Source organism: Clupea harengus, chromosome 17 (genome assembly GCF_900700415.2).
Source record: "Clupea harengus chromosome 17, Ch_v2.0.2, whole genome shotgun sequence".
In the NCBI taxonomy this organism is placed as follows: Eukaryota; Metazoa; Chordata; class Actinopteri; order Clupeiformes; family Clupeidae; genus Clupea; species Clupea harengus.
Window position 1 is genome coordinate 15146200 of NC_045168.1, and position 10720 is coordinate 15156919.

Genomic DNA, 10720 nt, shown 5'->3' on the forward strand with positions numbered 1-10720 from the left:
TTCAATGGTATTGTGTCGAGATGCTGATGTCAACCAATTTGAAGATGATGATGATGGTGCCACACCAGTAATATGTCTGAAGGAACAGGGAGAAGTAAGGATTATTATTTATTTTATTATAATTTTTTTCAAAACTAAATTATCACTATCAGAATTATTGACTTTTTTGACATTTGACATGTAGAATGTTTCAGTGAAGTTGTCATGACGATTAAAGGTTTAAAGGGTACTACAGACTGACATACTGAGGCTGTGATCATGGAATCTTCAAGTTGTTTTGTCTCATGGAATGATCAATTATAATTGAACCAGGTGGAGATTTACTGGTAGCAAGCATTGAATCTGAACCTGTGTTTCCCGCAGATGGATGAGTCTGGTTGTACCTCTAAAGTTTTCAACATGGCAACATTTATACCACCGGCCTTCACCAGGAAACTGAAGGATGTGTTGAGATTCAGTGCCACAGTAGCTGAGGAGGGAACAGGTGAGCCAAGGTGGAGAGGTTGTAGTTTATACTGACAAGGGGGCCATTTCACAGAGTGATTGTTCACCAGAGGTGGAGAGATCATAGGTTATACTGGTTCACTGCTGAGGATGTAAATAAAGGTGGAGGTTTCTACATGAGTATTTTTTTTCTTCAGGTATCAGTCGATCAGAGAGCAAAGACATCGGTTGGACTACTCCCTTGGGAAACTCACATTTGTTGATACACCAGATGTGATTGAGGACGGGGCAGTTATGGAGGGCAAGGTAGGTGAAGGTCATCTCTGCAGATGCAAACACATCTGCCACATATGCATAGTGTATATATAACCCTAGATTATCCATTCTGAGGCTGGTGATCTTTTCAACAACCTTTTGCCAGAATTGAGGACTGCACCTTAAGACACTTTCAGACAGGAGGTGTAGTATTTAAAGGAAAAAGGAGATGTAATCAGTTCTGTATGGTGTTCTACATTTCTGGATACCAATGGCAACGGCCAGTGATCTCTTCAGCAGAAAATTCATTGGCGCTTAATTTCAGAAGTAGAAGGATCATTTCAGAGCCAGTCCTGTCACCAGCACGTTGTCATACTTAAATATTTAGGCTTCTTGTATTTCCTCTCTCTACAGATCAAAGCAACCCACTACAATGACACGGGCATCGCTGACAGGACCGTCCATCTGTTTAAAGGTCCGACGTGGAGCGCAGAGCTCTTGCAGAACCTGACCACAGACTCTGATGGAGTGGCCCAGTTCTCTCTCAACACGACTACTTTCACAGGAGACTTTGAGCTCATCGTAAGCTGAGTTTGTGTGCATATATCTCACACACACACACACACACACACTTTAGTTACCACTTGTGCTGTGTTGGCGTGATAGTCTGCGGAAGGTCCAGTGCATCATATGCTTTTTCCATCCCATCACTAATTGCACTCTTCCTCTCCAGGCCAGCCTCTATACAGACATCGAATCATACAGGCCGTTTCGTACCCCATACTATGACTCCGCATCAAAGTCTGTGTCCAGACTGATACCTGCATCTTCATACACAGCTTCATCCAGCTCTGTGACCATAAAGGCTATAGATGAGCCTCTTCAGTGTGACAAAGACACACCCATCAGCATTAAGTACACCTTCACTGGGGAGACATTCAACACAAACTCTGTGGATATCATTTATATGGTACGTGGATCAAAGATTATGGGGAGCTAAAATCATTAAAGCAACTGCTGTGGTAAGACGATGCTGAGTTTCCTTGTGTGTTGCAGGTTTTATCCAAAGGAGAGATTGTTCACCATGGCTTCACTGAGGCTTCATTGAAGGGTTCCCAACCGGTCATTATGGGTGAGGTGTCCTTCAAGCTGTCTGTCAGTCCTGGGATGGCCCCCTCAGTGCAGGTTCTGGCCTACTGTGTCTTACCCAGTGAGACGGTCCTGGCTGAGAGCAGAACCTTCTCAACTGAGAAGTGCTTCAGAAACAAGGTACCGCACCACAGCGTGATGGTGTGAAGTTCTCTCTTTCTCTCCTCTGGTGCTCTTGGCCTCTTTTAGTCACTTGTATGCTTGTTGATTATAGTTTGTCACATGTGCTTTCTATGCAGGTGTTGGTGCAGTTCTCTCCCCCTAAAGCGGTTCCTGGAGAGAAGAGCTCCCTGCAGCTGTCAGCTCAGCCTGGCTCTCTGTGTGGCCTCAGTGCTGTGGATCAGAGCGTCTTAATCCTGGAACCAGGGAAGCGCCTGGATGCCCAGAAGGTTACCATAGCAACACTCCAAATCAACAGTGACATTAGAAATTTCACACAGTGTGTGTGTGTGTGTGTGTGTGTGTGTGTGTGTTGTGTGTGTGTGTGTGTGTGTGTGTGTGTGTGTGTGTGTGTGTGTGTGTGTGTGTGTGTGGACAGTCTTGGATTTCTTCTGTGGTCGCTTCACTATGAGTCACAGCCTGAAATGCGTATGTGTGTGATTGGACATTTCTTTTCCTCTAGGTTTTTGACATGCGACCGCCGATGGACTCGTTTGTGAGTTATGATGTTGAGGATCCAGTGGAGTGTCTGAAAGTGAGACCTCGGCGATCTTCTATGCCCTACTACCCTGGCCAACTCTCAGACACGGGTGCCTTTGCTGTTTTCAAGGTAAGAAAAATAAGCCCTTACAAACAGAATAAGCCAGAAGCTCAATTCAAGTCATGCACTCAAAGGATGATTCATCTGTTTCTGTGTCTGCTTTAGAGATTGGGACTGAAGACTGCAACTAATCTGGTTTTACGGGCACCTGACTGCTTACTCTATAAGGGGGAAACCTACCGCAAGGGATACGGTAAGAGCAAACACCCTCAAGGAAAGTGAAATTCAAATATTACATTTTTAAATTATTAAATAATTAATGTCTGAGAGAAATGGCACATTCTCTGGCTTTGTTATCACTGGGTGTCGGGTCAAGGTGCTGGGTGTGTGTGGAGGAACATCTAAAGCATCTGGTCACTGGGTACAGGATCTCTGGTTACTGGTATGGGCTGTAGGCTCTGTGTTGAAGACGTGTGTATTGCTCAGGGATGTGTGAGACGAAGGCAGCATAGCATGACATGATTAGAGGAATCTGGCAGCTGTCTACTGAAGAAGAACATATCTGCTGCCCATGCAGATTTGAGAATTAGTTTTCTCCTTTCCAGCATATCCTGGAGTTCCCTATGCGGTTGCTTTCCGTGAAATGGCTGAACCAGGTGGACCTCCTCCTGAGGATTTTGGTGTGACTGTGCGTACAGTCTTCCCAGAGACATGGATCTGGGACCTTGCAGAGGTCGGGTGAGTGGTCACATATGAATCAGTCTCTGTCATATACATGGGCTCCTAGTTCTAGTCTCCAACCCCATAGCCATTGTTCTAACATGTGGTCTCTTCACAGAGAGTCTGGAGAAGCACAAGTCCCTCTCACTGTCCCTGACACCATCACCACCTGGGAGACTGAGGCTTTCTGCCTGTCCCCCCAGGGCTTTGGTCTGGCCCCACCAGTTCAGCTCACAGTTTTCCAGCCCTTCTTCCTGGAGCTCTCCCTGCCATACTCCATCATTCGTGGAGAGACCTTTGAGCTCAAGGCAACGGTTTTCAACTACCTGCCCAAGTGTATTATGGTATTACACTGAACCATATTCCAAAATAAAATGGATCTTGCTACACTGAAATCAGATCATCTAAAATTGCCTGGATAATTTAATGCATTCTTGTTCATAACTATCAGTAGACTTAGCACCTTTAGCATTTAATTTGCTTTAGCTGCCAAGAGTCAAGCTTTAGCTTACAACATACTCTAGCATTCAGTCAGCTTTGCTAAAGCTTATTGAATGCTAGTACATGTTGTAAGGTAAAGCTACAGCTGATTGAATGCTAGTTTATGTTGTAAGCAGATCCCTCGCTGTGGCTTTGAGTGTGTGTTAAACATGAACCCTCTCTGGTAGGTTACAGTGACTCCAGCCCCTTCATCAGACTTCACTCTGACCCCCTCCTCTGATGGCCAGTACTCCTCCTGTCTGTGTGCAAATGGCAGGAAGACCTTCAAATGGACACTAGTGCCCTCTGTGCTCGGTGAGTGTACACACAGCGCATGACTCACTGAAAGAAACAGAAGTAAGCATATATTTATGACTGATATGAGTGTAAAGGTGTTATTGCTGAACATGATGTAAATATTACCTGGCAGGACTGACGAATGTTACCATGAGTGCAGAGGCCACACAGTCCCAGGCAATGTGTGGCAATGAGGTTGTGTCTGTGCCAGAGAAAGGTCGAATGGACATAGTAACACGCCCCCTGCTGGTTAAGGTAGGTCAAGTCAAATGTATTTATAAAGCACATTCAAAAACAACTCGCGCTGACCTGGGGCCCGTTCGTCGTAGGGTTGAAGCTAAGTTAATCAATTGGCCTTTTAGCCCGTTAAGATTAGCGAGCTGATTGAGAACAGCAAATATCGGTTCGTTAACGGCTGATCCACATCCAAATCATGTGGTTAATTTCAACCAGGCTAAACTTATCGCATTTGCGCGTGCACGTCCTACTTCAAAAGGCAGGAAAGGTCGATCACCAAAACCATGATTTTCTAACGGTATAATGGTTCTAAACTCAAAGAAAGGGGCTATTTTTTTTTCTCCGCTGGCAAGCAGGAGATGAACATGAACGCTTATGAAGAATACAAGACCATAATCATGGCAAAATTCAACACCGCCACCGCTGTGAGAGCAAGGTGTGTTGGGATGTTTATAGGGTGATATCTATGTATGAATACCTGACGGCAAGTGTCAACTGGTACAGAGGTTTCCTCTACCGGTTTGAATCTGCAAGGTTGCTACTTCGAATCCCCTCACCTCCTTCCTCGATGTAGTTTTACATTTCCTTGTAAGTCGCTTTGAATAAAAGCGTCTGTTAAATGACTAAATGTATTAATAACAAATGCAATAAATTGAAGCAGTGGAAGTAAATTGTCTGTATTTCTCTCTATTCTAATCATGAGTCCACCTTAATCATTTTCTACAATAATGACATGCTATGGTGTACTAATAACGCTCATATAATTATGAGTGCTTTGTTCTCCGCATCACCGACACTACAAAAATGTACCACTCGCAAAAAAGCGCAAGACAGTCAATGTTCGACTGTGGTGTTTGCAATAAATGACTCGAGAAGGGGTCTTGTAAATTAATGATTCCTTGTCGGCTGAATCGGTAGCGCTCATACAAGAATAATGGATCTTGGCAATCGCAAAGAACTCTCTCCCTCCGCTAAACTAACTATCTAATATCAGTCCTTGGTCAATGGGATTCCTCCTTTTTCCGGGGGTGTGGCAAGCTTATCCAGCTACACTTAAGTTAGCCTGCGCTGGAGCAGGTTAGTGCTAATCGATATGTTACTATGGTGATTTATCAAAAGTTGCTTCCACGAACCAAAAAGAGGGGCGTTTTTTTATCTTAGCCTGAAAATTAGCTCGCTAAACCGCTTAGCGAGCTACGACGAATACCCCCCCAAGTGCTGTACAATTACATCACAAACAAAAAGAAAACAAACAAAACGATTAGATCACAAAAAATCAAATGGAAAAACCAAAGCCACACACTAAGCATCTATATACACATCAAAGAACGGTGATGCCAAACATATTATTGTTTTAATTCATTGTAGAGGATTTGTAATACCCTACTATCTCATGCTCTCAAAAAAAGTATGTTGTCTGTTCAACAAACAGTGTTAGTGTTTCCACACAAGGTGTTTAGTGAAAATAACCATTCGCCATTGGTATCAGATTTTGTAAGTCTTTTTTTAATATCTCCATTTTTTTTTTTTTTTTTTTAGGCTGAAGGAAGTGAGAAGACTGAAAGTTTCAATTGGCTCTTGTGTCCAAAGGGTGAATTTGATCTTAGTCCTATGTTCCCATTATATGTCTAGTCTACATTTACCTGTGTCATCCCATTACATCATAGTCAATGCAATTTGTATGTAAATGAATTCCTTAAAAGTAAAACAAATCTATTGTCACATTATTCTCACAGGGGGCGCTCTAACGGAGGAGGTGGATCTGAAACTCCCAGCAGCTGTCGTGAAGGGATCAGCCAGAGCCTCCGTTTCTGTGCTGGGTACCAACGATTACATGCAGCTTCATATGCAGTAGTTAATGGACAGGAAAATTAACTAGTTGACTGCTGAGCCCTTAAACATGTGTGTCCAACACTCTATCCCTCCTGTAGGAGACGTCCTGGGTCGTGCTCTGAAGAACATTGGCAGTCTCCTGAAGATGCCATATGGTTGTGGGGAGCAAAATATGGCCATCCTCTCCCCAAATATCTACATTCTGCAGTACCTACAGAACACTGGCCAGCTCACTGCAGACATCAGGGAGAAGGCCACCAATTTTCTTAAAAATGGTGAGCAGTTATTTTGCTATCGACATTCTATAGCTGTTGGACTATAGCTCTGGCTGGGTACTTGACCAGTCGGCTTTTAACTTTGTGACGTGGATAGGGTATGAAACCTACTGTGTACATCCCATAATTTCTCATATTCTTACTGGTTGAACTGAACTGGTGGTCCTTTATAGGCCTCACTGCTGAGCTTGTGTTGGTAGACATGGTTGTAATATTCCACCAGTTAAGTGGTCACTGACTGCAGCACCAATGGGGATCCTTGTTCAGGCACATGGACAGGTGTGGGTGGGGTTGTCTTTGCTGGTGGATGTTGTGTTACTCTGATGCAGCTCTCACACAGATACAGGACTATTGTGATGTACATCAGTGATGCACATCGCCACCTGGTGGTCCTTCAGTGTCATACAATGGCACACTTTTGACTTCCATAGCCATAGTTTAATGTGCATGATAATAACATGATCACCTGTGATATGAATACAAACTACAGGATACCAGAGGCAGCTGAACTACAAGCACAGTGATGGAGCCTACAGCACGTTTGGCAGAGGGGAGGGAAACACATGGTGAGTTGACCCCAAGATGTGCAGTCAAGTCTATGGCAAATGTAACACAATGAAGATTGAGCACTGAGGATAATTTAGCTACATTTAAAATAGAACGGTGAAACTTAAACAGTAAGTAACAAGAACACACGTCGGACAAACAATGTACTACGATAATGATAAAACGGTAAAATAGCTCATCTTTTTAGTAGTATGAAATGGATTTTAATCTGGAAAAGCCTCCATTGACGATATTGCTTTTCTCTCTTCCTCCAGGCTGACTGCATTTGTGTTGAGGTCTTTTGGTAAAGCAAAGTCCTACATCTACATTGATCCACACATTATTTCATCTGCCAAGGCCTGGCTTGAGGGCAAACTAAGACCAGATGGTGTTTTTCATATGCAAGGAAAACTTTTCCACAACAGAATGAAGGTACACATGTGGTGATTCATTGGTTGATAACATAGTGTAACAGTGCTTTGTCTGTTTTGGGATGGATGTGAGTCATGTTTCCATGTTTTTATCGGCTTTTGTCCCTGTGTTCTAGGGAGGTGTAAACGATGATGTAACGATAACTGCTTATATCACTGCATCAATGCTTGAGCTGAGCATGCCTGTTACGGTAAGGAAACTCATCACTCAGGTTAACTGAGACAAACCTCAAATCTATCAGAGGTCTCATTCAGACAGTTTACTGTTGTGTCATACTATTGAATTTACAGTCATATTCAGAGAATAACAGAAGAGAAGTGTTGCCTTTTAAGGATACAATTGTATGAGAATCTTATTTTTTTCCAGGAAAAAACACTGATGTTTCTAAAGTCCTCGGTCAGTGACCTCTCCAACACCTACTCCACTGCTCTACTGGCCTACACCTTCAGTCTTGCTGGAGAAGAGGACATCCAAGCTCAGCTTCTCAAACACTTGGACAGTGTAGCAACCTCTGATGGTAGGAAGCATTTTACAGTGTGCCTGAAGAGACGCAGATAAGCCAACGCTTCAACCTGCGGCCTTTAGCTCATGTGGCTCATGTCTTCTCAGGGAGTCTCCTGCACTGGTCTCAGTCCTCATCAGAGCGAGCTGATTCCCTGGCGGTGGAGACGAGCTCTTATGTGCTGTTAGCTGTTCTCACTAAAACCACACTGACTGCTGCTGACTTGGGGTATGCTGCCAGGATTGTCAACTGGCTGGTAAAGCAGCAAAATCCATATGGAGGCTTCTCTTCCACACAGGTGATCCACAAACACCTTTTGAAACGTGTTATTTGTGTTGCTGTGTCTGGGCTTTTGTGCAGCTTCTGTATTTGTCCACACTGAGGGTTGAGTGTGTGTTCTCTCAGGACACGGTGGTGGCACTGCAGGCTCTGGCTCTGTACGCCACCAATGTCTTCACCTCATGGATCCAGCACAGTGACAGTGCAGTCAGCAGGTGGGGACAAACACCAGTTTGACGTGAACCAGCACAACACATTACTTTACCAGGAGAGGGCGCTGCAGGACGTTCCTGGGAAGTACAGCGTAGAAGTCAAGGGCTCTGCATGTGCTTCTGTGGGGGTCAGTGTGAAATCACTTCTGCTTTGTTCTTGAATGTTAATGATGGATATTCTGTTAAGGCTATTTATTAATGTCTAAATCCTCTTCTGTAACAGGTGGCTCTTTTCTACAACATCCCCACTCCCACTGAGCACTCAACCTTGAGCATTAAGACTAAAGCCAAGCCTCTGACTGAGGGAGAGTGCAACAAGGCCAATGGACAGGCCCTGAATTTAATTATCACAGTCCTGTACGTAACCCCATGTAGAGTTCAATCCCTACAAGTAAGCAAAGTAATCACAGGAAAGGCAGAATGAAGGAAAGCTTATGTAGTGCCTATTGTCTGTCTGAAACAATAGCACTGATGTCTTGGGCTAACCACGCCCTAACCAGAGTGTTCCATGTTACCCGTGTAGTTCTCACATGCTGCCTGTTCTATTTAAAGATGACTTGATTGAGACAAATATTCATCCTTGCTTGTGCAGGTATGATGGACCACAGGAGAGCACCAACATGGCTATAATAGATGTGAAAATGTTATCTGGTTTCACGCCGGACTCTGCCTCTGTTGAAAGGGTAAGTTGTCCGTCCTAAGTCTGTGTTAGTCAGTGGATCATCATCTATCAAAATGGTACTGATGAAGGTTCTGTCTTAACAGCTAGAGGGCAGCATACTTGTGGACCGAGTCGATAAGAAAGATGACCACATCCTTGTGTATCTGTCAGAGGTGAGAAATAAACCACTAGCACTCAGAATCACTTTCCTCACAGGTTTACCTAAAATGTCACGCTTGGCTCTACACATGCTCTACGTTGATCTGATGTGCTTCTACTTGTGTTGTATCAGGTTCCGAAGGGTTTACCTGTCTCCTACCACCTGACCATCCGACAGGATCTTCCAGTGAACAACCTGAAGCCAGCAGTGGTCAAGGTGTACGACTACTACCAGACCAGTAAGACTCCCCTAATAACCAGTTACATGTAAATACCTATGGAAGATAGTGTGGTTTGCATCTACCTGACCATGAACTCTCTCCCTCCCTCTCTCAATCAGGTGACCAAGCTGAGGCAGAGTACTCCTCCCCTTGTGCATGAGAAGGTGTCCCAATGTATTGAATCTATGTGTGTGTATGTGTGAACTTTTTTTTGTTATTTCATCTCAACAGACAGCTAAAGAAATAGGGCTTCAAATGTAAATTACATTTCTTTAAAAAAAAACTGTGAATAAATGTCAATTATATGATGACAAATTATATGTTGAGTATTTCTTTTTTTAACATATTTATTAGTGAGTTATTATTTTACTGTTAGAATTACCAGGGCTTGTATTACAGTAAATGTTACTTTCAAATCTACTTATTACTGGATAAGGGGAATTGCTCCTAAAACATCTTTATTTCTGAAAGTTCAAAACTTTATTCATGCCTTCATGTTCCCTAAGTTGCATAACTTTCTATGGTATTTATTAAATAGAATTGGTAATAATAATAATGAAAGCCAGGCTTCCTCAGAATTAAATGACTTGAGATGTGAACATCTCTATAACAATACAAAACAAATGTGAAACATACTTCAATGAAACATTTCACATCATTATTTATCCATTTTGCTTGTTGTACATTATATTTTTACTGTGAAAGCTTTTCAATAACAAATCACAAGCTTTGCTTTACAGTAGGCTTGCATGTACATTAATGCTGCTGAGGGGAAGCTAAACTAGGGTCACGCCAAAAGAAGAGATAAAAAGCTCTCTGTGTGTAGAAGATGGCCAGGAATATTTGGCTTCCAATGAAACATGCGGTGAATTGCAAGTGGAAGGGCTAGAGAATCCAACCTGGCATTGTCTTTTCAAATCAATTTTATTTATATAGCGTCAAAACAATACAGTTGTCTCAAGGCGCTTTACAAACCTCAGGGCCTGAACCCCCCTGGACCAACCACAATGGTGACCGGGGCAAGGGGAAACTCCCACTTAACAGGAAGAAACCTTGAGCAGAACCTCGGCTCATAAGGGGGGGCCCATCTGCTTGGAGCTGGCTGGGTATAGAGGTAGAGATAAAAAAGGGAGGGCTTGTGGCAGAAGGGGAGGGAGAAGAGGATTCAATCAGAAACATGGTAGATAAATTCATACACGTATACATGTCTTAAATGTATAAAATACATACAAACATAACATGGTATATACATGATACATACAAAAATGTTAGTGGATGAGGTGGGGAGAGAGAATTCAAGTTTTGTTGAACAGCTTAG

The 10720-nt window shown here is 43.2% G+C and overlaps 1 protein-coding gene across 1 annotated transcript; it reads left to right on the forward strand.

Annotated features, from left to right (window-relative positions):
- The first annotated feature begins 366 nt into the window (after window positions 1-366).
- LOC116224383 (alpha-2-macroglobulin-like) lies at window positions 367-9720 on the forward strand. Its single transcript, XM_031583830.2, is given in 27 exon segments — window positions 367-484; window positions 642-750; window positions 1114-1281; window positions 1433-1669; window positions 1756-1968; window positions 2088-2237; window positions 2471-2617; window positions 2714-2801; window positions 3154-3286; window positions 3387-3612; window positions 3937-4063; window positions 4179-4300; window positions 5822-5873; window positions 6019-6102; window positions 6214-6390; window positions 6881-6956; window positions 7212-7368; window positions 7484-7558; window positions 7735-7885; window positions 7978-8168; window positions 8276-8331; window positions 8333-8489; window positions 8585-8718; window positions 8954-9044; window positions 9127-9195; window positions 9315-9420; window positions 9522-9720. Coding segments are annotated over 26 exon segments (3240 nt in total). The 5' UTR covers window positions 367-484; window positions 642-738; the 3' UTR covers window positions 9563-9720.
- Window positions 9721-10720: the final 1000 nt, after the last annotated feature.